Raw genomic sequence first — 21,984 nt, forward strand, 5'->3', positions numbered from 1 at the left:
ACGAAAGGTACAGCCGCGCCTTGGACGGAAACTCTACCACTCGTCATGCTTGGAATACGTACGTCCCTAAAAAATGACCTGGGATGCAGTACAGCAGAAATGGTGTACGGCACGCCTCTACGCATCCCTGGTGAGTTTCTAACACCTACCACCAACACCGAAACAACCACAGCAGAGGACTACGCAAGCCGTCTACGTTCCTCATTCGAGAAACTACGACCTGTGCCCACACGACAGCGGAACTCTCGCAAGGTGTTCCTCAGCCCGGAACTGTCACGCTGCACCCACGTGTTCATACGCACAGACGCCGTGAAGCGACCGCTGCAGAACCCATATGAAGGACCATTTAAAGTTCTAAAACACGGCGACAAGTACTTCACCGTGCTCGTGAAAGGACGTGAAGATACTAGAGTGCCTCAATGTTCTTCTGTTTAGGGTGATGCCATCGTTTGTAGTACCCGATGCCGACAGCACGCGCTCACAGGGAAAATACAAAGAGATCGCAGGAAACAAAATGTCGCCGTACCACAGTTAGCGCCACGAGCGCGTGCAAGGACACGCTCTCTCGCGCGCTTCAGAACAAAAAATGAAAATAAGCGTTCGAAACAAAATGGCCATATGTCATCACCCCAAGCAAAGCGCACATGAAGAAAACCCTAGAAGATACAATTTCACTCGACAGGATAAAACCAGCTCATCTTGAGCAACCCCAAGCACACGCAACTCCAACCCTAGTACGACGTGTACACTTCAAAGGAGCACCTGATCGCTCGTCTCCTCCACCTCCTCGCTAGGGGGGGAGTACCTGTAGCGGCACGCTACAGCGAGTAAAGAAGGCGAGGAACACCAGCTCGAGAAAAACACCATCACTTGCACTCGGGGGCTCGAGATGACAAGGCGAAGGGCTACGCAGTTCACGTTCCACGATCTTCAGAATTTGACTCTTTTGTAAATAATGTAAATATACGATTTGTTAGCAAATGAGAATATCCTTCTTGCTACAGAACCTTACCGTAAAGTCACAGAAGTCGCACAAGAAACCTGGAAAGCGGAAGGTTTTGAAGGCATTGAGTCAGCGACAAGACTTGTGCGGATCAACCTCAAAGAGGGAACGACTATTGACGGTATACCACACCAGTTACGGCTGTTCGGAGCGAACTCCTTGATTGTGGTTCCCGGGCGCGCGTCTTTGTGCTTGCGATGCAAGCACACGGGACATATACGTCGTGACTGTCGTGTACCGCTGTGCTCGGAGTGTCACCGCTTCGGTCATGAGTCAGACGATTGTATGAAGACATACGCCACTGCCGTTGGACGCCAAGAAATCGACCCGGTGCATGAACTGTTAATGGATGCTGACGAGGCAGAGAGTACGGCAGCCAGCACTGCCCCTGCAGCTCTCATCACTACAAGTACAGGTGGGAATGCATGTCCCGCCAAAAGAAAGAGAAGTGGCGGCTGGTCAAGGGGAAAACTTTGCTGTACATAATCTGCCTCTGGCAACTGAAGTGAAGAGTATTCCAGATCCACGGGCACCTGAAACTGAGAGAAAATGCGACCTTGAAGACCAACAAACAAAATATGAATGATGTGGGAACCATGGGGTTCCCTCTATCCCTATCCAGGCCTAGCTTCGAGCAGGCCGTGGGAGTCGTCGTCACCAATGGCGTCGGCCTCCCGGATACAAGGAACCACGAGGCCGAATTCCCCGAAGGGGCCGGCTCTCCCTTTCCCATTTTGGGTGAACGCGCCTTCGGCACACCCTTGAGAGTTATAATGGACGCTATTGCTAGCGGCTTCCCCGGGCGCGTCCATTCTCCGAGGCTACATAAGCTGGCCCCGAAGGTGGGCCAGACGCTCTCGTCGGCGGAGGCCCTGGCTCTACGGAGCTCGGTTTTTCTTTGTGGGCCTCCGACTTCCCGTGAATCTGTCTAATGCGGCAGCGCGGGAAACCGACCGGGTGATACTGGCAAATGAGCCAGCACCCAAACGTTTCCTGTCTAAGAGCGAAACGTGTTGGCATTGCAGTCAATAAACACGTCTTTATCCGGACCCAAGGAACCTTCTTTGTGTGTTGCTAAGTGGTACCCCCCGAAAAGGGGAATCCCACAATCACCAGAAATCGTTGAAGAAATGCCTGACGCAAGTCAAGTAAACAAGAGACCCCTTGAAAACGTAAAAAGCCTGGAGACCGAAGACAAAGACCTTGAAGAGGAGGCCAAGTGGAATTTTGTTACCACCAAGAAAGGACGCTACAATGCAAAGCACTGCAACCGACAGAACTCACAGTAGCTAACAGTGACGGAAGCCTGGTACGCCTACGAAGGAAACCCAACGACAAACAATTCGAACTTACGAAAGCATGGTCATAAGGCAAGTAATTCGGAAACGAAAGGAAAATAACCTCTACGGGTAGCTCGCATACACTGTATCCATAAACTTAAGGAATGTGCGAAATGCAAGAACCTTGTTGTTTTGCATCTCTAAATGTTAGGGGACTGAATTCTAGCCGTAAACAGTACCAGTTGCAACGGTTGCTAGCTCAAGAACAACTAGATATTTTAGCAATTCAAGAAACCAAAATGTCTGAAGAAGAGCAAGTTGAACCAGCCTTACAACCATTTCTTTTGAAATACGAAGTGTGTGTCAGTCATGCCGTAGCTACATCAGCAGGATGCTTCTTCTTCCTAAAAAAATCCTTAAAGCTGACTAATTGGTCGGGAATTTCTGATGACCAAGGTCATTTCATTGTATGTGATTTCGCTATGTCAAATCTGTCTTGGCGAGTTATCTGTATTTACGCTCCAAATAGGACAAGAGAGAGAGAGGTTTGCTTTAACTATCTCCGTCAGTACTTGGAATGTGACCGCATTGTTGTATTTCTTGGAGATTTCAATTGTGTCTGCAACGTTACAGATAGGTCGGTGCGTAGAGATACCAATGACAACAGCGCGAACCTTTTAAGCAATATGATCGATGAATGCAACATGGTCGACGTAACGGAAATGAGTGGACGTAAGGGACAGCTTCAGTTCACGCATTTCCAAGCATCCATGCATGCTCGCCTCGATAGGATCTACGTGTCATGCGGCCTGATAAGTAATTTTCAAGAGTATAACGTGAAGTCATCCTTTTTTTACCGACCACTGCTTAGTAACGGCGACATTTGGAAAGAGAGCACGGTCGACGAACAAGTTCAATTGGGAACTCTGGAAGCTAAATGCAAAACTTCTCAAAGATGAAATTTTTGTTACTCACGTAAATAACTTATTCTAAAAGTATGCAGAAACAAATAGACAGTGCCTACTGGAAAGGTGGGAGCCCTTTAAAGAGGACCTCAAGCAAGTCGAAATTGAACGGTCAACTACTATGAAGTCAAAAGCGAAAGCTAAAGAACGGCAACTGAATAGAGACTTGCACGTGCTTCACAAGGCAGAATGTGAAAATCCTGGCGCTGGGCTAAAGGACATACAATTCCTGAAGTCAGAGATTGAGCTCTTACATCGGGAGCGTTACGAAGGTGCAGTTGTGCGTTGTCGAACGAACCAATTTCTTTTTGGAGAGCAGACTACAAAACGAGCGTTGGTTTCTGAGAAACAATACGCACTAGCAAAAGATATCTATGAAATAGAGTTTAATAATCAGATTACAACTGACACCAGCAGTATTGAAAAAGCCTTCGTTCTATACTACACCGAGCTCTTTGGGAGTAAAGTATTACGACCTAACTCTACAGGCCTATGCGGTTTGATAGCGAACGTTCCTCAGTTGCAAGATGACATAACGGAATGGCTCGAAGGACCAATCACGCTCGGCGAAATTGAGAAAGCGGTAGAAGGACTGCCCAATCACAAAGCGCCAGGGCCAGATGGAATTTCGTCGGAATTCTACAAAAAGTTTAAAAATCGTAGTTGCACAGCGCTCCTGGGTGTGCTACGAGAAGCGTACGCGGTGGGAATGCTGCCGCCATCCTTCCTGAAGACTCACACCATTTTAATTCCCAAATCGGATGATCCCGTAAAACAGCGAAACTTTACTAACTATCAACCGATCACGTTGTGCAATACTGACTATAAGATATTCGCAAAAATACTGACATGTCGGCTTCAAAGTGTTATTAGCCAACTAGTTGGTAGCCATTAAACCTGCGGCATTAAAGGAAGAAGTATACAAACAAATATTCATATCGCAAGAAGCGTGTTGGAATGCTGCTCAGACGAAGCAAAACAGGTTGCCATGCTCCAAATAGACTTGCAAAAAGCATTTGACCGCGTCAGCCATGAAGTCCTTTCGCAAGTGCTGACACACGTCAGAGTAGGTAAGGTTATCTTTGATGGAGCAACAATGGCTTTTAAGGGATGCACAACGAAACTCATTATAAACCATAATCTTACTACAAGCATCCCAGTTTTGTCTTCGGTCCGACGAGGGTGCCCCCTATCACCACTATTGTTGGCTTTATACCTCGAACCCTTTTGCTTGAGCACCGCTAAAAGCGAGAACTTTCGCGGTTATAGCCTAAAGGAGGTTGAGGTAAAAGTCTTCGCTTACGCTGATGATATTGCCATTTTTTGCGCTGACAAAAAAAGTATTACCGAGGCGCTTTCTCTAACCAAGGTGTTTTGCAATGAAACTGATGCTGCAGTGAATTGGGAAAAATGCTCTGGGTTTTGGCATGGCTCATGGGCAACGCGGTCAATCGAATACGAAGGCGTCCGGCGGAGTGATACGCCTTGTAAATATCTCGGTGTACCACTCCACCAATATCGTAATAGCACGTCGTACTGGTCCGAAGTCACTAATGATTTGAAACGGAGAGTGTAAAAATGGCCGAATCGAGATTTGTCCATTTTTGCAAGAGCGACTGCATGCAATATTTTTCTTATTGCTAGGATTATGTATGTATTGCAAGTTCTGCATTGTGTCAGGAAGAACGTGCAAAAAATCATAGAATTTGTGCTTTATTTCTTTAGAAGTCCGGATCTGAACTGATGAGGCGAGACAACCTCTTCCGCCGTATTTCCGTTGGTGGGATTGGCTTAACACATTTGTATGTTCGAAAACTTGTGTCGAGGTTTTTCTTCCTCCGAGATCAGGAACAGCCATTTCTTCGTACAATGATTCAGACAAAATTGGCTTGTCACTTCCCATCATTTTTGGTTTCATCCGAGAATTCAAAACCTATGGTCGCCGTAGGTTTTCTGAAAGAGGCCGTCGACTCTTTCAATTTTCTATCTGCACGATTTTTCACGGGAGTACCTTTCCAGTGTCAACATAAAAGACCTTACACAAGCCCTCTTGGACACTCTTTCCAGTACCTATTTATCGCGCCTTGTTCGCAGATGGCCCAGGTCAGGATGTACTATGTCGAGTTAAAAAGGTGTATATCCCTCCTGCAGTAAAAACTTTCTTTTTTAAACTACACACCGGAACACTACCTGTGAAAGTATGGATGAAACAAAGAGGAATGTTTGTTCCATGGTCGGTTGACTGTTTATTTTGTAAACAACCAGAAAATGTTGAGCATGCTTTCATTGATTGTTGGGACGCCATACTATTTTGGGGCATCTTAAAGCGGACATTGAAAAAAGATTTGATTATCACACCCTATTACATTCGTTTTCTTGAGGTTGACAAACAGGAGTTGGTCCCTTACGACTTATTTGTGCCTCTAGGGCTTTTCAGTATTTGGAAATCCCGCATGGCTGTCAGACACGCGGACATAAACGCCCACACCGTGGATGTATATTTCATTGAACTTGTCACGCAGATTAAGAGTATTTATGCCCCCGCCGAGGGGACCCCCGAGTGGGCACCTTTACTAGACACTCTCATTCAAATGAAGCAGCTGTAATAACATGGTAATGAAACCTTGCTAAAAGTAATTCTTCAATCGGTCACATATGTGCTATAGTTGTTAAAGATCAGTGTTTGGACTTTCTTGAAATGACTTTTTGTAAGTGTCAGTGACATGTCGTGCTGAACTTTACAAGCCAACGACGCTGATGAGCATTCTTTATGTACTGATTGGAATGAGTGAGAACTGCGTGTATGTCTACCATGTATCATATCTCACGTGTGTTTCATACTTCGCCATTCATGTTAGGATGTTGTAAATAGTGTGGTGAATGCTTTGTGTAGTAATAGTTTGCAGTAATATTTTCAAATATTACTGCAAACTAAAATTAAACTGTTTAAAGAAAAAAGAAAAAAAAAAACATGGCATAGCATAGGGGTTAAGGTGTCCGATTTGTACGCAAGTGGACGCAAGTTCGATCCGCGGTGGACCTGCTTTTTTTCTTTTTTTTTTTCTCGAACATTTCGTTTTGTCGAGGCATTTGGCGACATTAATGAGTGCGTATTGCTTTACTCTTATATAAATGCTGCCCTTGTTGATAAAATTCCATTGTCAGTGGCAGTCAGACGTCATCTGATGGACCATCAGGGCACGTTCCACCAAGGATGCTGACTGGCAGTCAGTGTCCCAAATTACGTTTCTTGATGGAATTTTCAATAGGGTTGTAAATGGTTGAATTGATGCTAACCTACTTATGAATTCTGTAAATTTTCATGTTTCTTGTCGCGTTACCAGAAATGTTACTGTCTACTGCACAGCATTTTGTGTGAAGTGTGCCCACTATTTGTAGCCCTTTGAATTTGTACATTTGATGTTATTTCTATGTTGCGTTTCTTCTTTTTATCTTCTTGCGTGCGCTAAAATGTGCAGACCACCGTGATTGTTTTGGGCACATAAAATAAACAATGTTATTATATTATTATTATTATTATTATTATTATTATTATTATACCTTTATTATTTTAAACAGTGCCGTAATTTTTTATTTTTTTAAAGAAGAAAAAGGGGGAGGGGGGTTACGTAGTAAGGGCTTGGTTGCAGTTTGCATAAAGCGGTCTACACAAACATCATAGGCACGACATGGTAAAACTTTCCACGCTAACTATGCACGCCAAATTCAGCGGACGTGTATAAGGCTTAAGATGTTTTTGAGCGCTCATAACATATTCAAAGATAGCTTCTTTTATTTTTTTAGTAAGTTATTTTCGAGGGCAGACGCGAACTTCCGAAATTCTTTGCCGCTTAATTAACGCGATTCGAGAACGACCGGATGCAGCTAAACAACGTCATATCCGGCAGCCAAAATTTAGCATGCACACTTAGTGTGTGGAACGTGTCTGTTTGGGCAACTCACTAGGTAGTCACGTTTTCGCTTTGTTTTCTTTTCTTTGTGCGGGTAATTAGTAACCGTTTTCTGTTTACACTTTGGCGCAAAGTACAAAACCCGTGTCCCACATACGTGGGCAACCGCGTCCGGTTTACGCGGTGCTCACGGTCGGAGTTCGGCACCGTGTAATCGACACATACCCGAGTATGTGTTTTATTATCTTTTTATCATCTAACAATACCCCGATTTTTGCGCGTCCTAATTTCAACGCGAAGAGCGAACATCGCCTTGTTGGACGGAGTTTTGATACCGTAACGTTACCGCGAGAAAAGACAATGAAAACCTTCCCCCAGGACTATACGGCGAGGAATTGAGGGAGACGAGGAGATGATGCGCGCCGGGACCTCAAAACGCCGAGCTTCGATTGGAACGACTAATGGGTAAACACAAAGGCCTCTGTCGCTACTCATTTTCTCCTTCCCATCATGAACGAACGAGAGCGTCGTCGGCTCCTCAGGCGCAGCGTCTCGCGTTCGAACGCCGGACGCCGGTGTTCGGCATCCGAACGAGCTCGATCGGTGACTGGAGATAAAGGCAGCCAGTATTAGTGTCTACCCACTATTCACTCCAATCAGAGCTCGGCTCTCAAGCGTCACCGCGCGCTCTCGCCTCCCCCTCTCCATTAGTTTCCCTCCGTATGTTCTAGAACTAGTCGTTGAGTTCACTTTCCTGCCGAACACGAAAAGAACCAATCACGGAGAGTATTAAAATGATACCAGAGAATGAGGAAGCTAATAATACGAATAGAAAAAACACGCGATGTTCGCCGGTAAAATAACTATGACGTTGCATTTGTTAATAATTGTCCGTACGCAGATGCATTTTTTTTTTTTTTGTAGGTCGTAATTGGGGCTTTGACATTCGCTGGGATTTTTTTTATTATTTCGACGTGGATGACTTTCTGCGTGTTCTCTAGAAAAGCGAACTCACCTTTGACGTTCCGTTCGCTTATGACGTAGTAAGGCAGCAAGTGTTAAAAACATTTCAGAGCACCAAGACATAACGGAAGGGCAATAATAAGATAAGATACAGACATACAACAAACCTCGCATCTTTCAGTCAAGATTTCGATAACTCCATTCAATTTGTCATTTTTGACCTGTTCTGCTCGCTCACACCTTTCAGTCAAGTTTTCGATAACTCCATTCAATTTGTCGTCTTTGCTTCTTTTTTTTTTTGTGTGTGTGTTTTTGTATCTGCGTTTGCTGTTCCAATTCTTGGGGGTATATCGAGAATGGCAGTTCGATCCCCACCTTTCATGAACGGAGACAGCCCTTGCCGCCTACAAATCTGGGTCATTTTCTGCCGACCTGTCGGTTCCTGAGCGAAGGACGGACAGTTGGCGCAAAAGGGGATCGAGTTGGCTCAACGAACTGAATAATTCAGTTATGTCATCGACTGACTCGCCTGAACTCTACCAATCCCCGAGCTCGCTGGCCGCTGAAGACGACTTTGCTCTGTCGAAAGATGGAGGTTAGTGCTGAACTAACGGGACTCGACGACTCGCAATCTCGATGTAGGCTATTTCTAAGCAACGGATCGGTGAGAAAACGTATATCCTCGTAGACCCATATCATGAAATCACCTATCAATATAATTTCACGGGATACAAGAACGAATTACGAGTTGACATTGGTGAACCAGCAGGATTGAACTTATCCAGAAATCAGTTGCGACTCAAAATCAGCGCAAGAGGCATAACCCACAAAACATAAACACGCAAAAAACAAAAAAAAAAGTTTTGCCGTAAAGCAAAAAAAAAAAAAAAACTTTTTTTGCGCTCAGTCACACTTGCATTAGCTATTTTAATAACTTGTACAACTCGGCTATCAAGCCGCTAGTGAACTTCAGCAACGTCGGTAGAACGCGAGTGCGCTGTACGTCCAATTGAAGTTCTGGGGTGTCGTATGTGTGACAAGGCGTGTAAGAATATACCCCCCTTTTTAGTGTATGATTGTGTGATTTATTCTGAAAGAGGAGAAAAAGAATCCGAAGAAATGAACCCCACGTGATAGCTAAAAAGGAAAGGAAATTAAAACAAGAAATCATAAACAGACTGGATTGATTTGAGCTAGAAGAAAAAGGAAGACGAAACCGTAAAGCACATCCGTGAAACAAAACAAAGAGAAAGAAGGAAAAGAAAAGAATAGGACAAACAGAAAATACAGAATACGGCACTTTTTCACTCCCGGCCGGCCAAATTCACTCTCCGTGGGTGTTGGCTAAGAATGACACCTCCTTTTGGCACTCAACGACAGAGAAGGATGGCTCACACATTGCTGTCCTGTTTGCTTTTTTTTTTTTTTGATAAGCTTTGAATAATTCCCGGGTAGTCCGATCTTGAAATCTCCCGGGTATAGTTCTGTCACTAAAGGTCGGTGCGCACTGGCAGGAGAAACAGTGTGTAGGCAGGTGCCCTCCCACCGTGGCTTGGAGGGAGTAAAAATTGAGGCATCTTTCAGTCTGTCCTATGTATGTAGCAACCACCACACGTTAGGGGGATCTTGTAAACTACACCTTCGGTGCAGAAAACAAAATTTGTTCTTGTGTTTCTTGTGACATGCGGTTCGTGAACGATTGTCAATTACGGAGCCCACCTTTGTACAAATTTTAGCTAATCTTTAAGGGGTAGAAAACACCACTTGAACATCATACCTGTCGGCTATTTGTTTCAAATTGTGGGACAATTTATGCAGGTAGGGGACTTCTACTGGGCGCTTGTTTTTATTAATATTTTGCTCGCTGCTACTAACCCCTTAAATCTTTTTTAACAAGGACTTCATAACCTCTATCAGGACTGCCTGAGAAAGACCAGATTCTTCAAGGCGTTCAAGCTGAGATCTACAACTGTCCTTAACGGCATGATAGCACGACTTTGCCAGGGCCGAGCCTAGAATGGAGATGGCTATGCTCCTTCTGACAGGCTGACAATGAGAGGAAGTGTAAGGCAGAATGCCTTTCTTTGATCTGGGAAAAGAAGGACCAGCGAAGGTGGTTGGCTTGAGCCGATAACGATAGATCTAGAAATTTCAGGGTCCCGTCCTTGGGTTGCTCGAACGTAAACTTTAGGCCTGAACTGCACTTAACAAAGGTTTCCAATGCTTGATTTACAACATCACTCTTCGCCCCTTTCTCGTACACAATCAAAAAGTCATCAACATAGCGAAACACCTTTTGTACCCGCATGGACCTGAGGGAGTCGTAAATAATTTGATCAATCTTGAAAAAAAAAATGTCGCTGAGCATAGGAGCAACGCATGACCCAATGCATATACCGGACTTTTGTAGGTAAAGGTCATCCTTCTACCGTGGACTTGTGGTAGAAAATTCAAAGCTGGATGAAGTCCTCTGTAAGGATGCCGGTGGAATTTCTGAAAGGTAGCTCACCGTTGCTTTCGATGCAGGATTAAACCGAGGGGAGCAGAGATGGTTGGGGAATGGGAGAGAAGAGATCTTTAACATCTACATTAAAACTTTCAGCCTTTCACACTGGTGAAGAAGGAAGACCAGTGAAGCTGAACTATGGTGGGAAGGAAGTAATGGCTGGCCGCAAGTCGGCAAGCCAGAGTGGAAAGGCTCAAAAGGTTGCCGCGTCGCTCATAGGTGGCGGTAGCTGTCCAGAGTTTTGTGTCATCGTTTGTTTGCTGACGGACACGATCCTGGGGAAATTAGCCCTTAACAGCTCCGCTGTAAAAAAACATGTGTGTTCACATGTTGAGCTTCTACATTCGCTGTGACCCTGGTATTGTTCACCGTAATTCGTTGTCTCGTTTTCTGCAAAAAAAAAAAAGACAAAAAATAGTTTTGGCTTTTTTGTTTTAGCTTACGTCAACGCGCATCGGGCAATCGGCGGTGCTTTGTTATTCTGAAAACAACCATTAAAAAAAACGCTGGCGAAAGCAGTTTCCTTTTTGTGATTTCACAGCAACTATGCGTTCGTGCCAAATGGCACGAACGCATAGTTGCTGTGACGTCACAAACCGCGGACCTCAAGGAGGCCCGCGGTAGTAGACCGCTGTCGACGCGCGCCGCTGATTTCTGAATGGCAAAGCATAACTCCCCACGTGACCTAACTATGTCATGGGTTCTGAATAAATTTAAACGTGTCATCATTTTAATAAACCTAAGGAATACATGAGTGTGTCGTGCATGCAACGCGTCTAAAACCACGCAAAGCATTCCGTAATCGAGCATAACAAATTACAAAGCACGCATAATTCTTTAATGTTTTTTTGTTTGTTTTTTTAATTTCTTGTGGACTACCACAGCAAGTGACCCGAGGTTATGCATGTAAGGAACATTTTGTACTCCGAGAGTTTGACCGAGACAAGCTAATTTGCGTTGCTTTTACCAGTTGAACTTTCACGTCGGGGTTCGACCACAGTCGGCCGTCGCGTGTATAGGAAGCAGTGTTGTACGGAACGGCGTTCCAAGGAACGACGTTACTGGAACGCTTTTTATTTAAAAGGAACGAAGGAACGCCGCCGTTCCATTTCGCATCGGTGGAACTAAAACTCGTTACATTTGTACTGGAACGGAAAAAGGAACGGCGTTCCTTTTTTTTCCTCCAGTGGGCTAATTTTTATTTTATTTCCTAAGAGGGAAGTTTTAAAACTACGAAAACAATATTTTTACGAAGAGCAGGATCTCATTAACTTTTTGGTTATTTATCTTAGGGTTTATTTTGTGTGGTCCTCGCTTGATAACAGAAGGGTGCAGGAAAGCTAGTGGACATTGATTCTCTTTTCCGTGCCCGAGACTGCGGTACAAAAAGCAAATATTTCAGTCGAAGAAAAAGACACAGAAAAAAGGGCGTTTTAAACTCAGCTACTTTCTTTGCTTTCACGAATCCTCATACAATCAGAAATCTAAGGCCGACTACAGCCGTCACTGAACTTCCACAAAGAGACCTACAGTTACAACAAAATAACAGGTTACCAGACATCGAACGCACCCTTGTATCCCGAACATTAGTCACTGGAAAGGTACATAAAGATTAACCTTTATTCTCTCTTTCCTTCTCCTACACCTTAAAACTGAACAAATAAACTAACCTTCACGAAGAACTTGTAGTTTTCAAGACTGAACTTCCAAAAAGCTCTACCCTCTTCTTCACTTGTTCGTCTTGCGGACATCAGCATCGAGAAGCAACTGTTGTTAAGTTCGAACAAGGGACTTTGTTAGACTGAAACGCGTGAGGCTGTTGTATGACGCTCGTGCAATATTGGGTAACAGTACATTTGGCTTGTCTGAATCGCCCACCACAAAAATGAATATGGTTAAAAGCTGATATTTTCAAAGGTGAACATATCAACAAATAAACCCTCCATGCTCCAGCTTCTTTTCTTCTCCTGGTGCCCTGCCATCACGGCATTCGAATTTTTATGTTCCCATTTAATGCGATAGATAAAAAAAACACCTTTGCTTAATCTAACTAAATATGGTAATCAGCAAGATTCAAATGTAACGTATATGTAACGATGCGTTCCAATTTTTAACTGTAACGGGAACGAGTTCCTTTGTAACAGAAACGCGTTTCAAAAATCAGGAGGAACGAGGAACGAGCTTTCTTTCCTTTTTTGAGGAACGTGTACAGCACTGACAGGAAGTGATTTTATGTCGTCTTCAGCAAGAGCTGTGGGTAAAGTAGCTCGCCGTCTGCCATGAACATCATCAGTCCGGGTGATAAGAACGGAGTCCGATAAATGCTTGCTGTCTGCCCGCGCTTGACCACAGAACGTACCGCTATGGCAGCCAGTAAATAAACTTTGTCGCATCATCATCATCACACTCTAAAAAAAGCCCGTGAGTCTGCTTTCCCGCACGACACTCGGAGAGCCAATCACCGCAACTTAGGGAGGGAGCTCAGCGAATGACGATGCCGAAACATATGTTTAGACCAAAAAACGCAGTCTGAGTTGTGACATTAAGCAATGCAAGCGTGACGTTTTGCATTGCTTAATGTCACAACTCAGACTGCGTTTTTTGGTCTAAACATATGTTTCGGCATTGTCATTCGCTGAGCTGCCTCCGTAAGTTGCGGTGATTGGCTCTCCGAGTGGTGTGCGTGAAAGTAGACGCACAAACATTTTTTAGAGTGGTGAACTTTAAAGGGTCAATAAAACGATATCAGGTTGGAATGTTCGTGACTTTACAGAGGTGTAGTGAACCTAGACTGGCCCAACTCTATTTCGCACGGACCGCCACTGATTCAGACGCTTATTGGTCTTGGTGAAATTGCGAGGATAAAAGGGGAGCATAGTAGTAAACCCGAGACTGGGGATACGGACAAGGGACAAAACACAGAACGACATAGACGTGTCGTTCTGTCACCATTGCTTCAATAAAAGGGGACTTTTTTTTTCGGTCTTGCCTTCGCAAAGCTTGATGACGTAATTGTGAAATCGAAAACACCTGCCTGACGACAGTCGAGGGCTGCTCATGGACTAAACACGAAAACTGCGAGAGCGCTCGACTTCGACTCGTTACAATCAGTTATTTGGCGAACGTAAACCGCGGGTAGGGACACACCCAAAAGCGGTGATTGCTGAGAGACAAAAACGTTTATTCGCGCGCTTTTGGTTGCGACTACAGAGGGTTGGCGGCGCTGTTGTGCCGGTAATGCGTATAACGATCCCGCTGGCCACATCTCCCTTTTCTTTAATAAAAGAAAACAAGTCTGGAGCTAAGGCTCTGCTCAGTCACACTTTATGTAGCGACGTGGCTTGCGGGGCTGCCTTGACTTGAGCCTTGAGCAGGGTACGGAGATTCTCATCTTGGTTCGTTGCCCGCTTGATCTGCTCTAGTCTTTCTGCAGAGACTGTCAGCTCTTGGATCACGTTCACTTGGAAGTGTTCTTCCTCTGGCACCTTCTCTTTCGATGGAAACCGAGACGCGCGTCTGCGATGAACATCTCGTTTCCCGGCTTGTACTTTATCTCAAGTGAGTACTTCTGTAGAGTCAGGCGCATTCTTTGCGGACATAGCGGACACTGGTGAAGTGGTTTCCTGAAGATCGCCTGGAGAGGGCGGTGGTCACTTTCCACCAGCATGTACAGCTGAGCGAAGACGTAGTCGTGAAAGCGTGTGCAGCCAAGCACAATAGCTAGCATCTCCTTTTCAATTTGTGCATATCTCTCTTGCACTTCAGTCAGTGAGCGAGGAGAGTAGGCGAGGGGGTGTCCGTTCTGCAGGATGACAGCTCGTACTCCTCGTTGGCTAGCATCTCCCTGCAACACAAGGGTCTGCGTCTTGTCGTAGTATGCCAGGACCGGTGCCTGTGATAGGGCTGTCCGAAGACGCTCAAAGCTTTATCGTTGGGAGCTAGTTCAGACCCATGCGTTGCCCTTTTTCAGCAGGTCTCGCAGAGTTGTACTTACCTCTGACAGGTTCGGGAGAAACCTGGCAACGAAGTTCACCATTCCCAGGAATGTCTTCAGTTCCTTTGCAATCTCTGGGACCTGAACTGCAAGGATGTCCTCTGCTCTGTTCAAGTCGATCGAGAGTCATTTGTCGGTTAGCACAAAGTCGAGGTAGTGTACCTCCGCTTTGAAGAAGTGCCACTTGGCCAGGTTCAGCTTGAGGTTCACCTCTTGGCACCGTTGCAAGACATTTTGTAGACGTCTGTCGTGCTCTTCTTTTGTGGAACCCCACACCAGTATGTCGTCCATGAACATCTCGACGCCGTCGAGACCTTGGAGCGCCTGGTGGATTGCTCTCTGGAAGACTTCTGGGGCCATGGCAATTCCGATCGGCATCCGGAAGAATCTGTATCTTCCGTAAGGCGTGCTCATGGTGCACAAATACGAGCTGGGGTTGTCAAGTCGAATCTGCCAAAATCCTGTGGCAGCGTCTAATGTAGAAAAGTACTTGGCACTCTCGATATTTGTGACTATGTCCTCTAGCGTCAGCATGTGGTAATGCTCTCTCTTGAGCGCTTTGTTGAGGTCAACTGGGTCCAAGCATATTCTTATCTTGTCTTTCTTGACCACAACTACCATCTGGCTAGCCAATTCAGTCGGTTCGGTGATGAGGGTTATCACTATATTTTCTTCCATTCGGTCGAGTTCAGCCTTGACCTGGTCACGGTGGGCAAGCGTGGCGCTACGGGCTGGCTTAACTACACCTTGCGATCCTTGGTGCAGTTTTATGTGGTACACCACCCCACGTAGTTCACCTAGGCCCTTGAAAGTATCTTCGAACGGTCGTGCCGCTTCGTAGAGTTGGCCCTCTACTGTCACTGTGGCAACAAGTTTGATGAGGCCTAGCTCCTGGGACAGTTCACCACAAAGGGTTGTTTGCACCGGCTCTTGCACAACGAAAAACTGTGCCCGAGCAGCCTCGTGTTCGCTGGACACTTGCAGGGTCACCTTTACGGTTGCTTTTTTTTTTTCTGGCCGAAAAATGTGTTCAGTAGTGCGTTCCTTTGCTCCAATTCCTTGTGTGTTAACGCCTTCAGTTGCTTGAGGGAAATCACTGAACAGTTTGCTCCTGTATCCAAGTTGCACACCACTGGCTTGCCTTCAACATTGATCTCGGCTTTCCAAACTCCACCTATGTGCGTGTAGCTCGACGAGACGGCAAGCAGAGAGCAACTTTCTTCAGATTCCAGGCTGTCAACTTTCCAGGTTTTCACCTGTCCGGCGCCTCTCTTGTTCGGCTTCTTTGATCGGCAGACGCTCCCGAAATGGTTGAGTTTGTCGCACTGCTTGCATTTCTTGCCTTTTGCGGAGAATGCTTGGTTCTTGTGGTACGCGTAACCGCACTTCGCGCACGCTTTGTCCTTCTGTACGAAGTTGATGTCTTCAGTGCTGTCCTGGCGCTTGTCGGCGTTACCGCGGCCTACTTGGGTCGTTTTCCGTATCTCTTCTACCTGCTCCTTGATTTTCTCTCGCGTGCGACAAATTTCCACGAGCTTGCAGAAATCGGGGTGCTCGTTGATCAGATGGCTTTGCAACCGCTTGTCCTTTATGCCTAGGATGATGCGGCTTTTCAACATCCTCTCCTCGAGCTGCCCGTACTCGCAGTTCCGGATGAGCGTACGAAGCTTCGTCAGCAATTCATCGAAGCGTTCTCCCGACTTTTGGTCTCTTGTGCCGAAAACGAAGTCGTGGTACGCAAGGTTAATGACGGGCTTGCAGTGCTCCTCAAATGTTTTGAAGAGCTTGTCTACGTCGTCGCGATCCTCTTCTGTTTCGAAATTGAACGTGCGGAAGATCCTCCGTCCCTCTTCGCCGATTACGACCAAAAACGTTGCCGCTTGAATTTCTTTAGGCTTCGTTGCGAGCCCGGTCGCAGTCGCGTAGAGCTTGTACTCACTCGCCCAAAGTTTCCATGCCACCCAAATATCTTGCGACGTATCCAGGGGCTTCGGGGCTGGTAGCACGGATTTCCCGTTTCCCGCTGTCGCTGTTGTAGCCATTGCAGCGGCAGGGTTGCGCGGCTGTTCGGCGAAGGCTGACCGTTAGGCCTTTTGAGATTAAGCCTACTTCGCCGGGTTCTTTGTGTCTTCTGACACCATGTAAACCGCGGGTAGGGACAGACCCGAACGCGGTGATTGCTGAGAGACAAAGACGTTTATTCGCGCGCTTTTGGTTGCGACTACAGAGGGCTGGCGGCGCTGCTTGTGCCGGTACGGTAATACGCATAACGATGCCGCTGGCCACAGCGGACACTCGGGTAGTGGCTCGTGTCCAACCACTGGCATGCGTTTTCTACTTTTTCGACCCCAGCGCCTGGCTATGACTAACGGTCACGGCATAGGATATGCACCAGGCCACGTGGCCGCTTGTTGTGGCTCCGAGTTCAGGGGATGAACGATTCTTGCATCTCTTGAATTTATTTGCCGACTGTCACTGCTTAGAAAGAAAAACGAAGGCAAGTTTATTCGTATATTAACGTCAGGGAGGGATTCTGAGTAGCATTGAGTGAAAGCAGGAAAATCGTTTCATGGCTCCTTTAAGCAAAGCTTGACCATGGCGTCATCGCATTATGTTGGTGTACTTCCTAACTTTTCTTGCCGAGGAGAAAAAAAAAGATAAGGGTTGCGAAATTCATGCCACAGTGCCTCAGTACGTGCTTCGCCAACACAACCAATGCTTCAGAAAGCACAATAATAAAGAACAAAACGTTTAATTCCTTGCGGAACGTAACTAATTTTACCCCTCATGAGTTGAATAGGCCTTTTGCTATATTACCCAAGCATCAAGGAGAATGCAGGGATTGGTGTTCCACGCGGCGCACGCGCTGGCCTCAGCAGTAGTAAATTTTCGAAAGCAAATACCTAAAACAAATGGCATCTTGCACGCGCGTTCGTCAACGCTTTATTTTGGATATTTACTTCGAATCTTTTATACGGGGAAGGCGTGCGCGTGTGGCGCGTGGAACACCAATCCCTGCATTCCCCTTGATGCTTGGGGAATATAGCAAATTGTCTATAAAGCTATTGGTAAATTACCCAAGCATCAAGAAAAATGCTGGAATGGATGCACACGGGCCACACCCGCACGCCTTCCTCGTATAAAAGATTCGAAGTAGATAACCAAAATAAAGCGTTGATGAATGCGCGTGCAAGATGCTATTTGTTTTAGGGATTTGCTTTAGGAAAGTTACTACTGCTGACGCCAGCACGTGCAGCGTGTGCTGCACGTGCTGCACGCGTGCAGCACGCGCAGCACGCACGCAGCACTCTCAGCATATACTGATTGGTGCTTGGGTAATTTAGCAAAATGAATGCTAGGACATATGCAGCCACATCTTCAATTAGTTTTCTGTTATTTTATCAATAAGACGTACACTGTTTCGAACGCCAAAGGCAGGCACCGTTTCTTTTCTCGACAATCAAAACATGTAGGAACTCCTTCGCGCAGCGCGTGAATGTGCCCAAAACTTTCTTTGTTTTCTCGTGATGTGTCAGCAAGTCTAGAATACTTAAGCCTGCGCACTAGAATCATGACGTCATCAAAGCGAGATCGAGCGAAGACACTGATTGGACACGAGTGCAGCGCCAGCGTTCGGCTCGGCCTCGTGTCCAGTCAACGCGTTGAAGGACGCTGGGCATCGGGCTCGGGTCCGGTGGCTGAGTTGTCGTCATCCGAATGTGACGGTGGAGGAAGAGGAGGACGTTCGCAGGTTTTGATCATTCTAGGTGGCGTTGGCTTAGCAGAAAGGCCATCACGATTGGCCGCCGACTTGACGTTTAACGCCTGTCGTGTATCTGCGCGCACCCGTTGCCCTAACATGTTCGTTGACTCGGGCGAATGCACACGATGATGCGCGACCAAGGCGTGGCGCTTGCTCCAGCTTATACGTCTGTATCTTTTGCAGGGGTTGTGATAACGCCAGAACGCCGAGTTCTGATTTGCTCTGATTGAAGGATAGTGAGTAAACCTCAAGGCAGCTTGGTTTCAGGTCTGCCCACTATCCTTCGATCAGAGCCACTCAGAGCTCAGCGTTCTGACGTCACTAGGTCACCTGCAAAATAAGCGGACGAACTTGCGCTCCGCACACGCCAACTATACTACCTGGCGTCACGCCACTGCGGTGGCGCTGCTGTCGGCACTGCGCATGCGCAGATGCTTCATCTCACGCCAATCTGATATCTGTGCAAGCGCGGTAAGCAAACGCAAGCTTGTGTGTAAACAGCGTGGCGGTGTGTGTACTGCGGCCTTGACAGCGTGTCCAGTAACACAATCACGAGTACTGCGCTGTCAGTTGTGTGTGTGTCGCAAAGACGCGAAAAAGCACATGAACAAAAACAAACGAATGGGGTCAAGCCGACATGCAGCGTTCCAGCTTTGACTGCCGGGCATACAAACGACTGTTCGGCAGTAAATATTTGAACTGCAGACGCTCATCAGAAAAACACAAACACGCACGCATGCACGCACGCCCGCACACACACTCACACATACCTACACAGATGCGCGCGCAGAGTTCGTGACATGTGTCGGAACAGACCAGACGATTTCGTTTTACTGTTGTTTCTGCCTTCAAAAATTAATCCCTGGAAATTCGTGGAAACCGCGTGGTGAAAGATTGCATTTACCGACGATTAAAACAATATTTTCGAGGCTTTAATTGCTCGGTCTTTCCAAGTGGCAGGCGGCAGTGTTGAATAGCTAATTTGATAAGCCGCGAGTATTCCGGAATTATAATGCAATCATTTCTAAACGAACTCGCGAGAAAAAAAAAAGAAAGTTAATAAGGCTTTGCTGTGTCTCGTTTGCGCTATCCCTGTCAAAAAGCAAACGCTTTGATTCAATCCAGTCCCTTCGTCGAGCAAAAAAATAAAAAAAAAATAAAATGTATCTTTATTTTTTTAGTTGCGTCTTTAAAACGTCCGACTTTTAATCGTTCGTTTTCCCGCGAGACAGGTTTTCGCAGACGTTATAAGGGAATTTTAGCATAGCTTTATCGTACAATTCCGCTGCGGTTACAGCCTTATGCCAGAGCAGGGCAGGGAACATGTACCGTTAAGACAACGTTCTTTATTCCTAATAAAGCGTACAAAACACAGTCTGCGGACAGTTTCTGAGGCGTGTATCTTTCTTATATGACGGTCAGATTGGCCAAACGCGTCTGCCATGTCGGCAGACGCGTTTGAAGCCCAAATACGCATGAAGCAAACATGCTCGTGACCTGCTTGAGGCGTGCCCACAAATACTTTTATCATCGTGTCTGCATCGAACACCGTGTCTTTCGTATGATGTACGAGCAGTGTGACTGCACACTCGAAAACAAAGGGTGTAGGACTTCCTTCCTTAAGGTGTAACCCCACCATGCATGCCATTTTGCTTCATGTTTGGCGGGTTATAACTTTCTTTCTATGTATTCTACACTCATAAAGCCAATGTTAAACTAAACAAATATTGTTTCGCTATACTTTAATGTCTCGATATCAAGTCTGTTTTAGTAGTTAATTTATTATTTAAAAAAAAAGTGTTTTGTGTCTTTTTATACAGCATAGAACTTGGTCTGCCTCAGTGAACGACGAGTCTTTTAGCTGTAGATGATGCTCACCCAGATCGAAACGAGCAGGGGTGGGGATTGAACCCAGGATCCTGGGTTCTGCAGCCCGAGCTTTCGCTCCACATGCTCCGAGCTGGTGTGCGCTAGCCTAAGGGTTTTTTTTTTGTTGTTGTTGTTCTTGATGTTTTTTTGTGTTTTTTTTTTTTTTTTTTTTTGTACAACCCGATGCCGACAGCACGCGCTCACGGGTAAAATACAAAAAAAAATCGACGAAAACAAAATGTTGCCATAGCACAGTCAGCGCCACAAACGCGAGCAAGGACACGCTCTTTCACGTGCTTAAGAAAGAAAAATAAAACCGTGGGTCGAAATGGCCAGATGTCTCCACCCTAAGCAAAGCGCACATGAAGGCACGCTACGCTAGCCAACTCGGCCATCAATCCCCCTTTTATTTATTATTTAACTTTTATTAGACCGCAGTTTTTTTTTTATATTGGACATATTTTGTCTCGACGTATAACGTCCCATGTCCACGATCATTTACTTGAATGGTTTGTTCGATACAATGAAGTAAAAAAGTAGGCAATTAACCGCACAAAAAATGTACAAATTTAGATAAAAAATAAAGTTTAAAATGGTGTTATTTCCTCATGCTATAAAAACGGAATCACGTCAAGTAACGAAAATAACAAGACATTAAATTGTGAAGCATATTTCGATAGTACATTTTCCAGAAACGGCATATCGATAGATTACACGTAAAGTTCAGTGTTCAATCACAAACTTCTGCCATTCAGCTACGGCAGGTTGCAGTTTTTTTTAATATCAAGTACAGATAACGACACGTGTTCAAGAGTAACTTGATATGAATTTGTCGTCATGTGCCGCTTGGAACGCCACGTGAGAGACAAAAATGTCACCAGATGTGTCGACGTCAGGTGCCTGGATGCCCAAGGTGAGCGAGCCAGACCATAGCCTGCTCTATACTGACACAACTCTATAGGGAGTATTCACTGGACGCCATATTTGTGGGTGCTGTTTAGAGCGCATGCTCACAACGAACTCACATCAATAGGCTGCTAAGACCGGCACTCTTGATGGTGTGGAATGCACGTTGCAAAAGAACTGTGGAAGCTCGCCTTCAGCACGCGCTCAGCATTGACGCACACAGCTATGGCCGCCAGTGAATACTCCCTATAGTGAGTATAGAGGAGGCTATGGCGAGAGATATAAAATGCAAGGAGCGCGAGGCTCCGAGTGGACCACATCTGCTTTTGAGCGCGTTTCACTGGACATCCGTACGTAATTCCACTATGTTTGCCAATTAAATTTTTTTTTATAAATTGCAGAAATTATTTTTGCAGTTACACTACGGCCTGTCGGAATGGTGCGACTATATATATATTTTTTCATAGCCGTCTCGGTGACTTTTAACCGGAAATTATATATAAGAAAAATCTTGGTAGCTCTGATGGAAAGTGCGGGCCTTACGGTCCCCATTTGGAGGGTCTCAATCCCGTCCGAAGTGCGCGCAACCTGACGGTGACTTATTTCTGGGAAGGCACCCTGCAATCGAGATTTCGGTTGCACCACAAAAATCTCCCGTTGATCAAGAAATTTACACGCTGTTTGTTTTGTTTTATTTTTTTGCTGGGGCAATATGCCCTTCGTTGGTTTAAAGGCAAGTTGAAGTGGTTCTAAATATGAGGAAAAACACCCGAGCCTGGTTAATTAAACCTCAGCCATCACAAATAACAAATTGGTTTGGTCAT

The 21,984-nt window shown here is 45.8% G+C and overlaps 1 protein-coding gene across 1 annotated transcript; it reads right to left on the minus strand.

Annotated features, from left to right (window-relative positions):
• Positions 1 to 15,614: 15,614 nt before the first annotated feature.
• Positions 15,615 to 16,664, minus strand: LOC121836427. The gene has a single exon (XM_042291317.1). The coding sequence runs from the start codon at positions 16,662 to 16,664 to the stop codon at positions 15,615 to 15,617; it is 1,050 nt and encodes a 349-aa protein (XP_042147251.1).
• Between the last annotated feature and the right edge of the window lie 5,320 nt (positions 16,665 to 21,984).

This window comes from Ixodes scapularis, unplaced genomic scaffold, assembly GCF_016920785.2.
Source record: "Ixodes scapularis isolate PalLabHiFi unplaced genomic scaffold, ASM1692078v2 PGA_scaffold2__306_contigs__length_199485367, whole genome shotgun sequence".
In the NCBI taxonomy this organism is placed as follows: domain Eukaryota; kingdom Metazoa; phylum Arthropoda; class Arachnida; order Ixodida; family Ixodidae; genus Ixodes; species Ixodes scapularis.

Excerpts from the sequence above, each read along its gene's own strand:
- LOC121836427 (XM_042291317.1), bottom strand. The coding sequence starts at position 16,664 with ATGGCTACAACAGCGACAGCGGGAAACGGGAAATCCGTGCTACCAGCC.